The sequence below is a fragment of the Phoenix dactylifera genome, chromosome 7 (assembly GCF_051530095.1).
Source record: "Phoenix dactylifera cultivar Ajwa chromosome 7, Ajwa_hap1_PhDact_Kaust_v1.1, whole genome shotgun sequence".
Taxonomy (NCBI): Eukaryota; Viridiplantae; Streptophyta; class Magnoliopsida; order Arecales; family Arecaceae; genus Phoenix; species Phoenix dactylifera.
In genome coordinates, this window is record NC_143196.1 from 31,784,933 (window position 1) to 31,803,791 (window position 18,859).

The following is an 18,859-nucleotide window of genomic DNA, read 5'->3' on the forward strand; positions in this document are numbered from 1 at the left end:
ACACGACAAAATGGAAGGCAAATTCCCATCTCTAGTTACTCCGCGAGTGATCATAACATCCCACGTATTATAAAACGCAGCTCCGCGAACCTGGCGAACCACGGCAGCTCCCACGCCCGCGGCCCGCCTCGCTTCCGTCCCTCCATTCACCCCCCCCCGCCCCCCCCCCCCCCCCGCGCCCCCCGGGGCCCCAACTGCAGCTCCAACTTCCTGTGATCCTTCCCGAAAAACCCATTTCCCACAATGGAAACAGCCAGATCCCCCAGCCGCCTCCTCCGCCGCCTCTGCAACCTCTTCGGCCTCATCGCCGCCCCGTTCCTCTCCCTCCTCCCCTTCCCACCGCGGCGCCTCCCCAGCTTCGTCGCCGTACGGGAGGCCCTCCTACACCACGCCTTTCTCCGCCGCGGCCTCGTCCCCCGCACCGTTGCCGTCGGCCCCACCGCCGCCTCCCTTCACTTCTGGATCCCCGCCGCCCGCCGCCCCGGCCGCCTCCCTCTCGTCCTCGTCCATGGTTTCGGCGGCAACGCCAAGTGGCAGTGGGAGCGCCAGATCGGGCCGCTCTCCCGCTTTTTCGACCTCTATGTCCCCGATCTGGTCTTCTTCGGCCGATCCCGATCGGATGGCGAGGATCGGTCTGTGGGGTTCCAGGCGCGGTGCGTGGTGGAGGGGATGCAGCGGCTCGGGGTGGAGCAGTACGCGGTGGTGGGGATCAGCTACGGCGGGTTCGTGGCGTTCCGGATGGCGGTGATGGCGGCGGAGGCGGTGGAGCGTGTGGTGATCCTCACCGCCGGGATCTGCTCCGCCGAGAAGCGACGGGAGCTCGTGGGGAGAGAGGGGAGGGACGTAAGCGAGATCCTGATCCCCCAACGCGCCGAAGATCTGGTCATCCTTCTCCGGCGGTCAATGTACCGCCCGCCCCGCTGGATCCCCGCCTTCTTGCTACGCGATTTCATCGAGGTAGGTACCTCACCGCCCTGCTCTCTCTCCATGAATCTCAGATCAAGCATGACGCGAAAGCTCCCGTTCCCAAAAAAAACAAAGAAAGACTAGCTGTCATGAGCGGATAACCGCCACGTGGCCCATCTCGGAAATGGATGGCTCTCCGTCGGTTTGGAAGCTGGGACCGTCGTAGTAGCTGCCAAACACTCCGTGTAGGGAGAGCCCTCCGTTTCAAAGATGGGCGACGTGGCGGCAATCGAGGCGTGCGCAGCCTCTGATCCCGCTTCGAAAGCTTTTAGCCGGACACGAAAAGGATAATGATAAGTCTTTGTTCGACACGTAAGGGAAGCCAGAGCCGGACGCCAGTGGCCAGCTTTATTTGTGTAGTTTGGTGCGAGTACGCTTAATCTCGCTATTCGCTAGGTGTCGAGATCCGCAGTTTAATTTTTGCAGTCCGCTCGTATGGGTTTATCGAAGTAGGTGGAGGCGTGGGAGCGTGGCGGCACTTGGTGTCAAATGGACAACATTACGCGAGAAGTGACTCACGTTGACGTTCCCGAGCGATCATGAGCAAGGAGTTGGGCCGGTTTTCTACAAGGTATCTTGACGGATGCCTTCGCTTTTGAGAGTAGCGATAGCGATTTGGGAGATCCGTTCTCCGATCATGGTCCTTCGGATCGGGGCAGATCTTTCGTGGGGCCTTCACGCACGCACCCGATTACCCTTTTAAATGCGACATAGTTATATGCAATAAAAGTGGGATCATGCGCAATTACGTTTCCCAAAATGGGTTGAGATGTGAACTGGTGGTCGTGTGGACCTTACACGTCCCCTCTGTATTAAATGATTTGTAATTTGATGGATTATATGTTATACGTTACCAAAAAATTTAAATAACAAGCTCGCTCAATCACATGCTTTTCACCCCCAAGATTTTCTAAGAGATCCTGTATCTATTTTCAGTACTTCACGTCAGAGTTCTGGCTACAAGAGACTTCAAATCTGCTTATATTTTTCCCCGTCGCATATTCCATCTCTCTCTTGTTTTTTCCATCTTTCTCTGCCTAGTCAATTAGTCATTTCATTCTTCAAGGCAGCACGCGGATTCTGTGCAGTTTGTCGTGGACCAGCTCAAGCACGTGGTCTCGAATTATAGCCAATCACGTCACCGTTCCCCGCACGCATCTAAGAGTACCTCCTTACCAAACCAAGTTAATCCAAAGCGGATCTTGTGGTCAGATGCCGTCATATGCTTGTCCTCGCAGTGCAACACGAGTCTCGTGGATGAACGGACGTAACTCGGCCCGGTAGTGTCAATTATAACCTATCGGGTGCAAATACACACGTAGCGCTTGAGCCACGTTTTTGTTCTATTTCTAGGCTTTAAATCTATCCCCACTCTCTCTCAACTTAAAAATTGATAGCTAAGATAGAGTGCTGATTTGAATGATAATCCTTACGTGTTTTACACAAAAAACGTTGCTTGGTGTTTTTTTTTTTTTTTTTTTACAGTACTAATGCATTGGGAGTATATTAAACTAAACCTAGGTGATGTACAAAGATTGGAGAAAGGAGAGGGTGGAGCTGCTGAAAGAACTACTTCAGAAGGGGGTTGATGTGGAGCCCCTTCCAGTTCTTAAACAGGTGATTCTTTGCTGCCGTAATTTCTTGAATCCATAGAAAATTTAGTTGCATGCTAGAAGTTAATAAAATAGCTTAAAGACAAATGCAGCGATAAAATTGTATAGGCTTCAAATGTTGCCACAACTTGCCTGGCTATTTTGGAACATGTTCATGCTCAGCACCGCGACTTGAATATTTTGTTCTTTCCACAGGAAACTCTTATTCTATGGGGTGACCAGGATAAAGTCTTTCCCCTCCCTCTCGCATTTCATTTACAAAGGTACGCATTCTTCCTAGCTTAGTTTGCGCAAGGTTTGATTGGCCATGAAGGAATGATTCACAATATGACAAAAGTTGACCAGAAACAACCCAGGTTTTTACTTGGGCACGGGTGATTTCGTGACCCGGTTAATGAAGTGGCTAGACCATTAGAGTTCTGACTTGGATTTGGACGAGTCTCTGTTGAATATATTGGGTTTATTTAGTTTTGTGAGGGTCGTACGGGCATGGCTCTAATCCTGCATCAATTATTATTTTCTTCTTGGTTAGCTTTTTTTTTTTTTTTTTTTTTTTTTTTGGTCGAAGTTTTGGGCTATTGCAAATGGTATCAGAACAAATATGTCCTATGGCCCTGAGAAATATGGGGTACAATGACACATGCCTATTTGGGAACCTCGAGCTGGTCATTATATTAGTGATTGGATTTGTACTTTTAATTTAACAATGATGTCAGAAGGAGTGGATGAGGACCCCTACAGATGTTTGGGAAGATTTTGGATGTTTATACATGGTGAGGAACCTAAGTAATATCTTGAATGAATTACAAAACTTTTCTATAGTTAGGGGTAAATTATATTTATACCTATACTTTGAAAAACCCATACTTATTTTTTCAAGATTTATTTTTATCTAACATTTTAAACTTAAATAGAATATTATCCAAACATGTTAACCTTAAATAAGATCTAAACGCTATATCAGAAAAATTTCAAAAATAACCAAAATAATCTTAAGTAGCATAACAATCATCCAAGCATCATGAGATAAACAGTTTCATTAACACCGTTAATTTAACTAGATGTAAGTATAGATTTTACAAACTATTAGGTATAAGTATAATAAGTGTAGATCTCGGAGATGGTTTTGTGATTTAGTCTAGTATCTTCTTTGCAAGCTTTTTTTTTTTGTGGCGTCATGGGTCATTGTAAGTTAAAAGGATTTTGTGTACTTATAAATTGAGGGTCCGGTGTCTCAAGCTGAGCTAACGTAGCCTAAGCTTCATCCATGCTTCTACCCTAGAGCAATGAATCTCAAATCAAAAATTGCATGTTTCTAGAAAATAGGCTTTGCTGTCGCCCAGACCCAGCTTCTTAGTTGGAGCCCAGAATTCATAGACAAACAACCAAATGGTCAACGTGAAATGAAATGGGTCTTAGGTTTCAACCCCGAGCTTGGAAAAACCTAAGCATCGTATCCGGACAACAGTCAACAAACACCAATACATGGGCTCTTGGCAACACTCGCTGGTGCCACCCCACCCTAGGTTATCTTGCCAATGACACGTCACAACTCACAACCCGTTCCCAAAACTGTGTATCGTAACTCAACTACTCCAGCTATTGATGGATTTTTTTTTTGGATTGATGTTAGAGAAAGAAAAAAAAGCAATAAAGGGTTTTGCAGGCCACCACCAAGCTTATGCAGATTTGGCAGTGAATTGCCAACGATCCAAATATATAGCTTGTACACCTAGCTGGTTTTGGTTGGTTAAATGAGATGGTTTAATCATCAAAATGCCTTGTTCTCTAATACGAACGATGTGAGGTTTATGCTACCAGATAGAGCACCATCATGATGCTATGAATTGCATTTGTTGAGCAAAGAGGCTCTAATTGATAATGTGGTGACTAAATTATAGGCCATAATCTATATCTTTCTTCTTAGGCTTTAGGCGGCACACATCAGTAATCAGAGCCAACACATGTCCATTTGAACCTAAGTTAAGAAAGATAGTAGCATCTTGGACTGCTACTGTGGTAGCTTCTAACCAACTCGTTGAAAACATCATTTCCGGTTGAATCAATTGGCCTCCAACGTGCGCAAGTTGTAGCAATTGTCCATTGTCGGAGCACTTTTATGGCCTCTGGAAGGTTCTGATTGGTTTTAGACCCATCTTATCCTTCTTCTCTCCCTACTCAACAAATTACAAATGGGCCATGAAATCCAGTGGCCTCTTTTTTTTTTTTTTTTTTGCCGGATGCACTGTGAAAATGAAGTCATGCTCTCTTAATGTCTCCTCTAATGAAAGCAGGCATTTGGGAGCGAAGTCAAGGTTAGAAGTCATCAAAGATGCTGGGCACGCATTGCAATTGGAAAAACCTCAACATGTTAACCGCCTAATCAAATGGTTCCTTTTGGATGCAGAAGATACCAAACCAACTTAGCCTGCGACACTGTATAATTGGTGGTAAAATATGATGCAGAGCTATGCTATTTGGTGAGAGAGGATATGGCCCTTAAAGAATGGTTTAAATGGCCAAAATTTATAATTCCTCTCTCTCTCTCTCTCTGTGTGTGTGTTTTTTTTTATTATTTTCTTTCTTTTGTAACGTCGGGAGGAGTTCGGAATATGCCCTTTATCTTTGCCCTAAAGGCACTGGGGTTGGTGTGGGATTGTATGGGTAGGTTGTCCTCAAGTAAATGGTTATAAACAGTAGTTCTCTTTAGCAAATCAAGCAAAATGACCGGCTCGTACGTAATGCTTTTGAGTTAGTTGCTCTTCCGCTTTGTGTGCATGGTTTGTAAAATCGCTTCTCGGGTCTGATTCTCCACTACATTCTCGACCGGGATGGTCACTGCCAGCTCCGATGTCCTCAAGGCCGCCGGCAATGACTGGCGCCTGGCGGAGCGTGCCGGCGTGGAGATCGTGCAGGAGTTCGGAGTTTGGCATTTCGAAAAGATTATTTGGGCATCCGTAAAAGGCATTTTCTATTTTATATTTTTTATTTTTTTGATCTAGCAGGATGTAGAGCTATATTAATTGCAGTTTTAGAGAGAGAGAGAGAGAGAGAGAGAGAGCGAGCGAGCGAGCTGGCTATTTCCTCTTGCTCCTGCGGAGCACTTTCCGCTGCCCTGAGACGTGGTATCAATTAATTGGTTCGATTCACTGGAGCGAACGATGGTATCTCACGTTCCCTACGTCCGTTAGATGCGGGCAGCCGTTAGAGTGTTGCGGTCCAATTTGTAGGTCAGCAATTAGGTGCGTCCACTCTGTAGCAAAGGGACCAAACTTCCCTCTTATCAATGGGAATGGTTTAGTTTGGCATGCACCAAGATAACTTCGCATGCATGTCTGTGATTTAGCTTCACCATCTAAAATTAGTTTACAGGTTCTCATAGTTTACAGTCGCAATACATGATAGTGCATGGGTAGATTGGTGTAGATGTGGGTGTTGAACAAAATTTCTGCCCCTCCACTTATATATCCTACTCTTGTTACTTCAGTAATGTTTTTGTAGAAGAGCACAACTTTATGAGTAGTGATTCGACCATTCACACTAAACAAAACCTAAATTTTTCAAAATATTATTATTAATAATAGAGGGATCAACATAAGTAATGAAGGGTCCAAGGGAGGGCAGAAATTTTACTTCTTGTGTGGAGATCAGGTTTGGATCTTTGCAAGTCCAAACCGGGTTCCTTTCTCTTTTCCTAACTGCAATGAGCTTTCTACCTACTAGGGACCTGCTACCCAAATTGGATTTCTTCGGCTCTAGTACAGTCCATTAAGGACTTCATCAAATTATATGATGTTATATAATTACTATTAATTCCCAGTTGTTGAGGGAATAATACGTTGTAGGTGTTCTAAAAATTATGTTTTCTTGCATCATTATTCATCGACATTTCCTACACCACGTCCATTTGGTAAGGTTTTACGCTATAACGGGAACATAACTGGCCGGTTTTAAATCCTGCATGCAGCCACTGTGTAATTTCTGTTTGAAATATGTGATTATTATTTACTAGTCTTTGTTGTCAGTCATCAGCTCCCGTAATTTAAACAAATGCCTCTATTCCTAATTGCTTGTCTGAAGTTGATAGTGAGTAGAAATATGAAATAATATAATTATATATATTTGTAATGGGCTTAAAGAGTTGGGTTGCGTTGATTTATGAAGGTAGTTGGATTAGGTAAGAAATTGGTGCTCTTTAGGATTAGGAATACGAATGTTTTCATTTATGCATTTTCTCCATGTTGGTACGAATAAATTATAGTTTTACCGGGAACAAAAGCTTTCATATTGAACATTTGGGTGGAATAAAAAAAAAACAAAGATTAAAAAAGAGAAAACTTTGGAGGTGATTATTGTTTTAGCCGAATATTTTTCTTTTATTGTAATGCTTGATGGTTCCGGGCGTCTCTTTTGAATACAGAAAGCAAAAAAATAAATGGAATTTTGAATCGTTGGTGATGCTTTTGTACGACATTATCAAACTTCGGCACGGTGGTGGGCGTATCCTTCTCTACCTGGAATTTTCTAAATATCTAGAGTTTGACAAATATCTTTATGCATAGACTAGCTATTGGTAGTTGTTATATTATTTATGATCGAATAATGATTCCAATCAACATCCCGTTCTTGCATCAATAATACTAGAGTTTCTTAAACATCCTTTCCAAAATTCATAAGAAATATTATCCATTAATCATGAGTTATGATGCGATATTTGCAATACTCCAACTCTTGATTTCTAATCTGCTCTGCAAGATCAATAAAGTGTGTTAGAGATTATGCAATTTAAGCCACAAAACCATGCCTTTCTCCGCATAGAATATCCAAGAGTGGTATCCTTCCAAGCTACTTCTTGTTTTTTTTATAACACCAGCGTCTCACGCACAGGTGTGGATACAACCCATAAAGTAAGAAATGCAAATGGGACGGAATAAAGATATGATTTATTCAAATAAACTCTTGAAAATGATGAGCTGCAATAGATGCCCTCCAAGCCAGTCGCATATGGCACCCAATTCTTTGCATTCAAAAGGGTTCTCTCCAAGAGCGGCCTAATGTATTTGGAGGCTTAAGGTCGTTTTATCTTTGAGGCCTTCTCTGCAGTGGATTGGCTTAAATCGTACTCACAGAAAAGTTTTTTTTATTTCCATTTTGTCTTTGAGGCTTTTCTTGCTGTGGGCCTTCTTTGAGCCAGGGGCTTTGGTGAGCGCCTAGGTCGCCTAAGGATTAGGTCGGCCATGGTTCTCTCTATACATCTGAGTTCTGATAGGGTACAACCATGACAGGTTAGCTTCCATCGACCGTTAAGGAAAAAAAAAAAAAAGCATCCTTATCGTGGAATCAAATGAAAAAAATATTAAAAGGATTAGGCAAAGTTTATTTTTTTATATTATTAATACGATAGAAGAAAACAATATTAAAAATTAGATAAATTAATGGAGAAACCCTTTCTCTCTCTCTCTCTCTCTTAGTTTATTTTTCTTTTTAGTTTTATTATTCTTTTTAACTCGCCGTTCGCTTGTGCGCTCGAAAGCCTCGATCCAGCTGAACTCTTGTCAGCCTTCAGATTCGCCACGTTGGAGTTTGGAAGGCTGAGATTACATATAGGGCTGAGACAAGGACGGTCAAAGAGAACGACCCCCGACGACTGGTGAGGGTTTCCGGTTGGGACTCTGAGGCAACGGCGCTCCGGCGACGAGAGTTACGATCTCCCCCCCCCCCACCCCCCCAGCCGGCCAGCCTCCGATCCCCGCCGAGGAGAGTTTTCTCTTCGAATTCTGAGAAACCCTAGAGAAATTCGGGGGATCTCGTGTTGTCTAGACCCCATTGCCCTCTTACATGCCGATCCAGTTCTCGTGAGGTTTTTTCCGAACTCTCTGTCTTTCATCATGCTAGAAGATTTTCTGCTGGTGGATTTGAATCAGTATTTACGGTTCCCGTTTCATTATACTAAGGTCTAATTCATATAGTAGCTGCCTGAATTATTTCGCAGAAAAGCAAAGAATTCCATGTTGTTCAAGGAAAGATTTTGATTTCAAAATTATTCCTTTTCTCAATACAGATGGCAGTAGCATTCTTGGTTTGCTAGTTTGACATTTTAATCCGTTATGCACTTCAAATGTTAATATGTATTTTGCTGATCGGTTGGAGTATCCGCTAATAAATTTTGAATCCTTTAAGTGGCCACTGTTTCTTACATTCAAATACCCGTCTTATTGTCGTTTTACAGCTATTCATTTGTAAGTTGGAGTATCTAGTTCCGACGAATTGTTCTGTTTCTGGAGTGCTCTCTTAAAATTGAAGCTTTCATCCCTTAAATTCCAATGGTGAATTTCAAAACACGTATCTAGAGCATGTCCTGTATTAACTGGAATACCACAAACAGCAGTAATTTGGGCAATGCACTTTTAAATTAACTTGGCAAAATTCTGATGATCAATGTCTAGTTCTCAAAGGAAAAAAATAATCCTCGGTTGCCTCCATACATTTTCCGGAATGCTATCCCATTCCTGATACAATATCTAAGCTGGCCATTCATACGGAGTCTGCTTGAAATAAGGAAAAAGGGAAAACATAAGTTCTTCAAAGTTAGCAAGGACCGCTTGAAGGCTAAGTTGGACATGTGGATTTGACTTGCTTGTGCTCATGGGGAAAAGCTGCGAAACGAACCCATACGACTCTTCAAGATCATCTCAATGCACTGGTTCCTATAATTGGAGGGGCATATTGTCATTGCAGCACTGGCTTACATGCCTCTTTCATCCTCCTATATTAAAAAAAAATAGCATCAACCTTGGATTTTATTTTAATAACATAACTTAAAAATAACAAGTGTCTCACACGCTTGTTTTTCCATAGCATAATCACATGTGCATCTTGTAACAGTAAGGGATGGATAAGAAATATGAAAGGGCTCTTGAGGAACAATTGAAACTTAAAAGTCCATTAAGGAGACTCAGAAGTGGACGAGGATCAATGTGGTACTCTCAATAATAGAATGAGATGCTGCTAGATACAAAGGTGTAATGTGGTCGAGCCATAATAAACCTATATGCTCTGAGTTCATTTTAAGAGACACACTACACATTTTGAGGAAAGAGCTAGAGCTTCATCTCTAGAAGCCAGTCGTGAAAAAAATGAGGTGAACTAAAAAGACGAGCAAGAAATAGGAGTCACTGAAAACCTTCTCGCATGTTCTTTGCAATTAGTTATTGCAAAATGGTTCCGCCTAAGTTGTCGTTATCATCTTGTCATTATCTACCTCTACATTGCTTTCTTTGTGTTAGCTCTAACATATTTTAGGTGCATCCTGACATGTTATAGCTTGCAGATAGTTAGCATCGACTCATCCAGATTCTTCTAGAGATGGAGTTATCCTGTATGCAAAGTTCACCAGGGAAACCAGACAAAACGCATATTGTATAATTTTCATGCTTTCCCTTGTTCTTGACAGCATGGGCTCTTTCTGCAGCAGACAAAAACCTTACAACGAGGCTGATACTGAAGAAAATGAACAGGTAACCTTCTTCACTGTTTAAAACATTGAGCAGCAGCATTTGTAAGTTGCACTGGCATATTCGACCCTTTAAAGTGTTGCCTTTCTTATGTTTTACATTGCCTTAAGATTTTTATGCCCATGACTTCTCAGTTTGTTTGGCCCTTTGGTCTTATTTGAGCATTTTCAGGATGCAGAAATTGAGAGGCGAATTGCTCGAGAAACAAAGGCTGAGCAACATATCCATAAACTTCTACTCCTTGGTATGCTTGATGTATATTTTTTTAATCATTTATATAAATATCATGAATATTTAGGATATTAAAGTGATGCCTTCAATCAAGGTGGATGGTATTGAGAATTCAAATTAGAAGCAGGAATATGTAATTCTTATTTGTGCTTGTGGTCCATGGTTTCCTAGATCTGTTTATTGGAAATAATAACTAGATAATAACAAACTTGCAATTTCAAGCATTCATTACTCATAAACCCAGATGGTGTGTACTCCCTAGGATCTGAAACTGTTTTTCTTGCTATTTCTTCCTAGTTCCCCACTAATATCAGAATGCATATTCTTGGTAGCAATGAAAATGTCTAGGCAAGAAAAAATAACTGATGCTGCAGAAAATCAGTACAGATTCTATGAAGGTTAGTTGGTAGACTTTTGCACTTTCTAGAAGAAACTAGAAAGAATTATGAAATTGCCTGAAGAGAGCAAGAAGAGATTGGCACACCCGTGCCTCTTGTCAAAAAAACAGCTGAAAGAAGATTGAAGATAAACAACGTGGATGTATGTGTACCACACACACACACACATAATACATATATATGTCTGCACGTGTGTGAATATAAAAATGGCATTTTGTTTTCGCTTTTCTTTTCTGTGATTAGGAAAGAGCTCTAGTTAGTACTGGTGGGTGTGAATCAGGGCTTGTTGGCTAGTGGAAAAGTTAGCATCAGTGTAAGCACCGAGATTGAATGCGGTGGTGTTGTGGCCTTAATAGATCCTTAGCTGGCAGCAGTGGCATGTGATTGTGCTGGTGCTGAATTGTATAGCAGAGAGATAGAGTAAGGAACTGAAACGAGGTATTTTTGTTATGGAGCCATTAGAGATTACCAGCAACTCCAAGAGAGTTATGTGAAGTTGGGCCTTAGATATTTAAAGGAGCATAGCTGTTGCAAATTCTGCAACTTGGTGTATTGGAACATTTACATGTGGTATTTAATCCTGATAATAGTTAAGAGATGATGGAGGATTAAGCCGGGTAGGAGGATGAGTGATGCTGTAGTGCAATTGATCTCTGCATGACATGTTTCATAGTTTGATAATGAATATCTCTTTGGGTGTGCCTCTTCTTCGTGACATCTCTTTCTAGTGATGGAGTCAAGATTTTGGCACTAATAAATAATTTATCAAGATTTTCCATCTCATTGATTTTGTTGGCTTGAGGCTAAATATCCATTGGTGGTTAGTCATGACAACTAGAGTTTGTGGTAGTGTCGGTTTATGGAAATTGAAGGAAGGTTTTTGTGGTTAAGGAAAATTGTGATTGGGAGCTGCACAGGTTCATGCAAGTTGGTCTTGCTGGTTTCGGACTATGATGAAGGAAGGGTGCATTTTATTTTTTTTTCTTGGTATTGATAGACAAGGAAGGTTGCTGGTGTGCCTTCTTGCTTTCTGCAATGTCCATTATTTGATTTTTTGTATGCTCAAGTATGTTTGAAGACTTGTTCTACATGACCTATACCATCTTCGTTGCATGTGAGCACATCAGTTGGGTTTTCCTTGCTCTGTGATCAGCTGGTGCAACTTCTGTTCCTCTAAATCCTCTCATTCTTTAATTTTTTTTTCTAACATCGTTATAAATTCTCTAGAATGTACATTCATTACAATAATTTTACATTGTTAATATAGAAAAGTTCTTCTGATTTTGTAGCTTATTACCTACAGGCATGTACATGCAGAAACCTTTTTATGCTTCTACCCATAACCATGTTTATTTTTAAAATATAAAGATATAAATGTGATAGTCTAATAGATAGCCTTTGATTCTTGTAAGTGACATGCTGAATATTACTCTTTCTAACTAGCTAAGTCTTACCATGAAAATTTTAAGAAATTCATTTTAATGTGTTCTGAGCCTGGTCAGCATAGCCAGTTGCACTGTTTCGTGGCCTTCAGCTTTGAGCATAGAAAGCATCACCCATTCACAAAATTATGATAAATGCTAATAAGAGGAATAATCAGAAACTGATATAAAGTTCTAGATTCATGTTTTTATATTTCTCTCTTCTTGATTCTGATCCCGTTATCTGTGTTCATTTGTAACTTGTAGTTTTGCGCATATGTAAGGTGATCCTTTCATTATCTTATTATGTTGAAAATTTTCTTTGATTCAAAGGTGCGGGAGAATCAGGAAAATCTACAATTTTTAAGCAGGTCAGATAATTGATTCCATGACATTTTTTTCTGAATGAAATTAATTTTGACATGTCTCATGCTTAAATTTTCTTCAGATAGAACTATTTGTTCAAACTAGCTTCATTAAATATAATGACTGGATTTTTTTTGCTGCATTTAATTCTGACATTTTCTATGCTTGTTTTTTTTGCAGATAAAACTACTCTTTCAAACTGGCTTTGATGAGGCGGAACTTAGAAGTTATACATCAGTGATCCACGCTAATGTGTATCAGACAATTAAAGTACGCAATACTGAAGAGGGTGTGTCTGTTTGTTTCTCTTATTCAAGTAATGAGGATTCCTTAGTGTCAAGAGCTTGGAAGAGTTGAAAATTCTTCAATATGATCACTCATATTCTCTGCTTTCCTGAGGCTAAATTACTTGGACATAAACAGATATTATATGATGGAGCAAAGGAATTGGCACAAAATGAATCAGATTCTTCGAAGTATGTTGTATCCCTTGACAATAAGGTCTGCTTACGTCTTTCCTTGTTTCAAATTGTTTCTTGACTCTTCATACATATCATACTTGCATATATGACATGCCCGCAAACAAGAGACTAGGAGTTGAACTATTATCTGCATTTGTCTACTTGTGATTTTGTCTTGAGGACTAAGCCTGGGAGTGTTGTTCGTTAATGGAATTTCTTGTTCATACCATAACTTAGACCAGGAACTCAATCATGAGTACTTAATGTCAGAACAATATATTATCCACATACTTTTTTCAGAATATAGTGCGGTCGAACCCAATATTGTATTATTGTTTTTTGGATACCTAGCTAATATCATGCTAACCAGAACTTACCTAAATTGCCGTATGCTTTATATTTCATCGTATTTGCACTAATCTCAGAATTGCTATGTATATGAACTCCCAGAACTCTAGGAGTGCGAGATACGTCTAGTGTTTCATTAGTTTTAATTCATACATATTCTGAAATTTGATTTTTGCTAGCTGGCAAACACTTGCTGCATTGCTGAAAGCATGTGCACAGCCTTGATTTTACAACTCTTCAAGATTGTTTTTTGCAATGCTATAGGCTTTAAGTGAAAGACACTTCTTTGTAAGAGAGGTCAAGTGTTTAGAGTCATGATTGTCATCTACTTGCATATGTTTTCTTTCTGTTTTATTTTTTGTGAGGTTTGGTCTAAGTCTAGAAAGCACTGTGGTCCCTTTGACATCAGGATCTTGGAGAAAAACTTTCTGAAATTGGAAGTAGGTTGGATTATCCATATCTTACTAAAGAGATTACAAACGAGATAAAAACTTTATGGAATGATGCTGCTATTCAGGTAACTTCTCGCACATGCAAATTATCATGAAATGGTGAAATTTTTCTAGTTTTATTTGTTGATGGGTCATAACATGGTTCCTCGTATCAGCCCAAACCAGACGGTATGGAACGTACCGTATCGTTTTGGTACCGATATCTGATACAGATAGCATACCGACACTTGGTATGCCGAAAAGATCTCATACTATACCGTACCGACATAGTGCTAGTGTGGCACTAGTATGGGGTCCGATACCAAGACGACGAACCTTGGGTCATAACGCCCATCTAATCATTCTTGATAATTGATGGTGTATATTTGTAGGAAACTTATGCTCGTGGAAATATACTACAAGTTCCTGATTGTGCTCAATATTTCATGGAGAATTTGGAACGATTATCTGAAGCAGATTATGTTCCAACAAAGGTCTAGTATATGCAAAAATTATTCTGCTTTTATATGTGAGTTCAATATTGTATTTTGATATTGCAATTCTTTTCTAGTTTTGTTCAGAGCATTTTGATTATGCTTCTGCATGCCTCTGCTTATTCATGTTATCAGAAATCATATAGAAACGGAATTCACTGATCTGCTCAGAAACATTTCATTTAGTCTTAGTTGATGTAAAGGGTGGTCTATATTTTCTAAACATATTTCATATTAATTTAATGAGGCGATGTTGTAAATCCCCTTTGATCTAGGTTTATAAGTTGTAACGGATGAAGGGATATCTTATTGTTGCAGTTCTGAGATTATTCAGTTCCAAAATATATGGTGGAAGAATTTAAGATTCACAAAGGGAATTAATGGGAGGAAAATTGAGAATTGTGGGTAGAAGGTTGGACAGGAGGCTAGATATATATTGCAATGTTAATTTGAACGAGTAGATAAGCTGGATAAAGAGAAAAAATAATCCTAGAGTTGTGGGCAGAAAGGGTTTATTGCTTATAGTATTGGACCTAGAGTTCCACAGGTTGGGTACATAATCTCAAGAATATAGGCCAGGAAGGAAAATATTAATTGTTCTTTGGTTTCTGATAAGTTTTTGGAGATTTATTAGGGGATATTGGATTAGAGGTAGATTGTTTAAACAGCTTTTGGATTTATAATAATTTGACAAACAAAAAGCAAATGAGCTCCTAAGGACGTTCATGAACTTAAAATTTGATCTATTTACGTTTTTGCACCCCATGTAAGGGCCTTGGTTCTTGGTTTAGGCTCATAGATTATAGTAAATAGCTTGTTACCTTTTGAACCCTTTTGTTATAATCTTCTATTTAATTTATTTCTCTGCTGTTAATCTATAATTCAATTTGGAATCACTTTTATGAATGGAAAGTGGACGGTGGTTGCTATTGGCTGTTTTTTGGTAAGGAGACTGCTTTTAAGTCTATCTTCTCTTCAAGAGTTGCACCAGTCATCTTTCAGCAATACAGTGATGCTAAATAGTTGATCTTTCCTTTGACTCTTCTCATTTTTGCTTCTTTCACACCCTGGATGTTGCAGGAGGATGTTCTTTATGCCAGAGTGCGAACAACAGGAGTTGTAGAGATCCAATTCAGGTGGTCTTTTTGCTTACTGTGTCGTTTCAACAAATAATTTTTTTGCTTCTTTACACTGTCTCATTTATGTATCCATGAAATACTGATTTAAAGATTTACCTTGAGGCTTAGCTTGATAATTTCTGTGAGTGGTTTTCTGTCATTTTAATAGTGTCCTGAAACTGAATTTTGAGTATGATAACCTTGTGATCTGTTGACCCATTGTTTTGAAAATTTCTGCCCATCAACATTTACCTTCTATAATATGTATTCTACGATTCCATTAGTTTTATAAGATGAAGATGCGCATGTTCATATTGTACTCCATCCCTGATTTTCTGGTTTATGCACTTGCTCCTTACTGTTTTTTTTAAAAATTATTTTTAAGTTATCACCCTCAAAAAATTATTATTTTTTTAATACTCGTCTTCCCAAACAGTAAAATATTATGGGCATTTGATACAAGTTTTCAAATTATTTTGAACTGGCAATCTTTATTAAATGGAGTGGTCCTTCTGCAGCCCTGTAGGAGAGAGTAGAAAAAGTGGTGAAGTTTATAGGCTATATGATGTTGGAGGCCAGAGAAATGAGAGGAGAAAATGGATCCATCTGTTTGAAGGTGTCACGGCGGTCATTTTCTGTGCTGCAATTAGCGAGTAAGTCTCCATTTCCTATATGATATGAATCCTGCAAAGCTTTTTTTTTTTTTAACTTCAAATTTAAAAGTTTTCATGATATTAAAATTTGTGCTTTCTTTGATATTGTAAAACCTCCGCTTCGTATTTTACAACTTGAAGGGTATTGCTTAAACTTTAGCATCGAATTCCTGTATTGTGTCAGAGTTACAAGTGCAGTCAAAGTGCCTCTGGTCACATGCTTATGGGGTCTCCGATGTTTTTTTATAAGTCTGTCTTCTGATTAAATATGTCTTATTTTTTGGCTGCAACTATTTGCTTTTTTAAGGCATCCATTTTGACTCTTCTCTGTCCTAAGTAACTGCCTTATGCTTATGCTAATCCATAAGTTGGAATGGCAGTTTATCTCTGGCACACCTCAGATGCTGGTATGGTAATAAATATGTACTTGGGGGCCAACTGGATTGGGCAATGTATTTATTCCATGCATGAATGTTTTGTCAAACAAGATTCCTTTTTTATTTAGAGTTGCTGTTACAGGTACGATCAGATGCTTTTTGAGGATGAGACGAAGAATCGGATGATGGAGACCAAGGAACTCTTTGACTGGGTCCTGAAGCAATCATGCTTTGAGGTCTTTGTGTAGCTTCCTTCAAAGTTTCTAGTCCTTATCTTAGAATTCAGTCTGTTGTGTGCCCTTTCTAAAGTTCATGAATTGTCTTGAACAGAACACATCGTTCATGTTATTCCTAAACAAGTTCGATATATTTGAGAAGAAAGTTCAAAAAGTAAGAGTCTACTCCTGATCATCAGTCAAATATATGCTTTTATGCAAAGATTGATATTCTGTTTTCCACAGGTCCCCTTGAACATTTGTGAGTGGTTCAGGGATTATCAGCCCATGGCATCAGGAAAGCAAGAAGTGGAACATGCATACGAGTAAGTGGTTTGGCGTTTTAGAAATGCAATGGCTGAGCATCCAAATCCATTTTAGGATGCCTATGACATTTTACTAGAAGAATTCATATCATAGGAATAAAGAGATACCACTGCAGGTCTGTGCATAAAGAAAATGAGGTTTCCAGATGAATTATGTGTGTTATAGGGATTCTTTGTATTATCATTTATGAATTTAAAATGGTTTGTTGGTTCCGTCATTGGTTTGAATCATTTGATATTGGGGAACCATATGTATCAAATGCAGCCGTACTCTTTCCCAAGCTGTATTCCAAGTCTCTGTCAGTTATATGAAGACAGAGACTCCAAGGTAACATGCCATTTTGGAAATAATTGGACTAAATTACTTAATGAAATCTTAACATTTAGTTCAGTAGAATGTAGAAATATGTGTAAATAATTTCACAGCCTCAATATTTTTGATCATAATGGACTTCCTTACCTCCTTTATCATCAGTCAGTACTGCATCATCTCAAATAACGATGTATGTGTAGGAATAGAGAAATGGACAGTCCTTTCTAATAGAACTAGAGCTGATGAGTGGAATAGAAAGAGAGGTGCTTCTGGGGTGCGAATCATGACTAGGCAGCTTTTGGGGAAAAAGGTAGAATGCTAATGAAGGTCTGTGTTACGTGCTTCAGAATGCTGGCAGATGAAAAATACCCACATAAATATTACAAATGCGGGGGAGTTACAAATGTGGAAATGGATGTGCGGTAGATTTAGGAAGAGCAAGATGAGAAACTGGTATACGAGAGGAATGAGGCACAGGGTTTGCTTAACCCTCAGTTGTGGAGAAAATGGTTTACTTTTTGAGATTGTATTGGCGTGTAGAAAATGATTAACCTTTTGAGATTGTATTGACATGTGCCATGGAGACATATGGACCTTGGTAGCCAGAATCTTGTACCTAGGGACTAAGGTAATACACCCATTTGGAAATCTTTCTGGAATCTTGAACCTGCACCTGCTTCTTAAATACTTATTTTCTTCAAGTTTTGCTAGAATATCCGTTTTCCTGCACCTTTGCCTGCTCAGGCAACTGAGGTATGGACGGCAGAGACTTAGTAATAAAAGATACTTGAACGTGTAAAGATGTGAAGAACTGGATAACCCTTAGTAAGAATGCATTGCGAGGGTTCATCAAGGCAAATCCTATTGGCAAGCATAAAGCTTGATCTATGCTTGTAGCTACTGCACTTTTGAAACTGCATATTTCCTTCAATTTGTGTACGTTCTATAAGAAATAAAATGTGAACTTTGTATTTATTTCACACACGCATGTGCCAAACTTAGTTTCTTGCCTTCCCTTTCTCTCATCTTTACTATCAATTTCACATATCTTGTCTCAATATCTAAGCTTCTGACAGGTTTGTGAAGAAGAAATTTGAGGAACTTTACTTTCAAAGTACCAAACCGGAACGTGTGGACCGTGTCTTCAAGATCTACAGGACAACTGCCTTGGATCAGAAACTTGTAAAGAAAACTTTCAAGCTGGTTGACGAGACCTTGAGGAGGAGGAATCTCATTGAGGCTGGCTTGTTGTGAGCGCTACTTCTTTCCAAACATATAATGAGCTGATCGGGAATTTTGCTCCCTATTTGTATTTCTTTTGCCTGAAATGAACTTCTTCGTCTATCTTCCACCGGTAAAGAAAATTGAAGCCTTGTATCAAAAAAGGAAAATTGAAGCCTTTGCATCTGTTTGTTGCCATTAGATTTATTGTTCAATTTACTTGCAGATCCGTGATTTGGTTATACTTGAATGTACATCATTTTTCCCCCTCTTTTTTATTTTCCTGATGTCAGGGTTCTTAGACATGAATTTGTACTCGAACAGAGCCTGGATCTCTTAGTCGTTCTCTGATTATAGTTTCCTCAATATACGTATGTTCTCAAATTGTCCAAA

At 39.6% G+C, this 18,859-nt stretch overlaps 2 protein-coding genes across 5 annotated transcripts; both read left to right on the top strand.

Moving 5' to 3' along the window:
• Positions 1-10,044, top strand: LOC148703011 (uncharacterized). 2 transcript variants are annotated; one of them, XM_088701708.2, is made up of 4 exons: positions 1-957; positions 2,488-2,583; positions 2,775-2,842; positions 4,874-5,321. In XM_088701708.2, exons 1-4 carry the CDS (start codon positions 244-246, stop codon positions 5,004-5,006), a joined length of 1,011 nt encoding a protein of 336 aa, XP_088557834.1. In that variant the 5' UTR covers positions 1-243; the 3' UTR covers positions 5,007-5,321. The 2 variants fall into 2 exon arrangements, with proteins under 2 accessions (XP_088557834.1, XP_088557835.1); XM_088701709.2 differs by lacking the exon at positions 4,874-5,321 and adding an exon at positions 9,910-10,044 and having other exon boundaries at positions 171-957.
• LOC103701967 (G protein alpha subunit 1) lies at positions 8,211-18,859 on the top strand. Of its 3 annotated transcripts, XM_008784222.6 has the most exons (14): positions 8,211-8,439; positions 10,033-10,096; positions 10,265-10,337; positions 12,477-12,514; positions 12,690-12,779; positions 12,933-13,010; positions 13,728-13,835; positions 14,142-14,243; positions 15,324-15,379; positions 15,880-16,014; positions 16,534-16,627; positions 16,722-16,781; positions 16,853-16,932; positions 18,322-18,859. In XM_008784222.6, exons 2-14 carry the CDS (start codon positions 10,034-10,036, stop codon positions 18,497-18,499), a joined length of 1,155 nt encoding a protein of 384 aa, XP_008782444.1. In that variant the 5' UTR covers positions 8,211-8,439; position 10,033; the 3' UTR covers positions 18,500-18,859. The 3 variants fall into 3 exon arrangements, with proteins under 3 accessions (XP_008782444.1, XP_088557832.1, XP_088557833.1); XM_088701706.2 differs by lacking the exon at positions 8,211-8,439 and having other exon boundaries at positions 9,963-10,096; XM_088701707.2 differs by lacking the exons at positions 8,211-8,439; positions 10,033-10,096 and having other exon boundaries at positions 12,690-12,825.

Coding starts and splice junctions, on each gene's coding strand:
- LOC148703011 (XM_088701708.2), top strand. CDS start 244: ATGGAAACAGCCAGATCCCCCAGCCGCCTCCTCCGCCGCCTCTGCAAC. Junction 958..2,487: donor TGCTACGCGATTTCATCGAG/GTAGGTACCTCA, acceptor AACTAAACCTAG/GTGATGTACAAAGATTGGAG. Junction 2,843..4,873: donor CTCGCATTTCATTTACAAAG/GTACGCATTCTT, acceptor TAATGAAAGCAG/GCATTTGGGAGCGAAGTCAA.
- LOC103701967 (XM_088701706.2), top strand. CDS start 10,010: ATGCTTTCCCTTGTTCTTGACAGCATGGGCTCTTTCTGCAGCAGACAA. Junction 15,380..15,879: donor GTTGTAGAGATCCAATTCAG/GTGGTCTTTTTG, acceptor GTCCTTCTGCAG/CCCTGTAGGAGAGAGTAGAA. Junction 16,782..16,852: donor TTGAGAAGAAAGTTCAAAAA/GTAAGAGTCTAC, acceptor TGTTTTCCACAG/GTCCCCTTGAACATTTGTGA.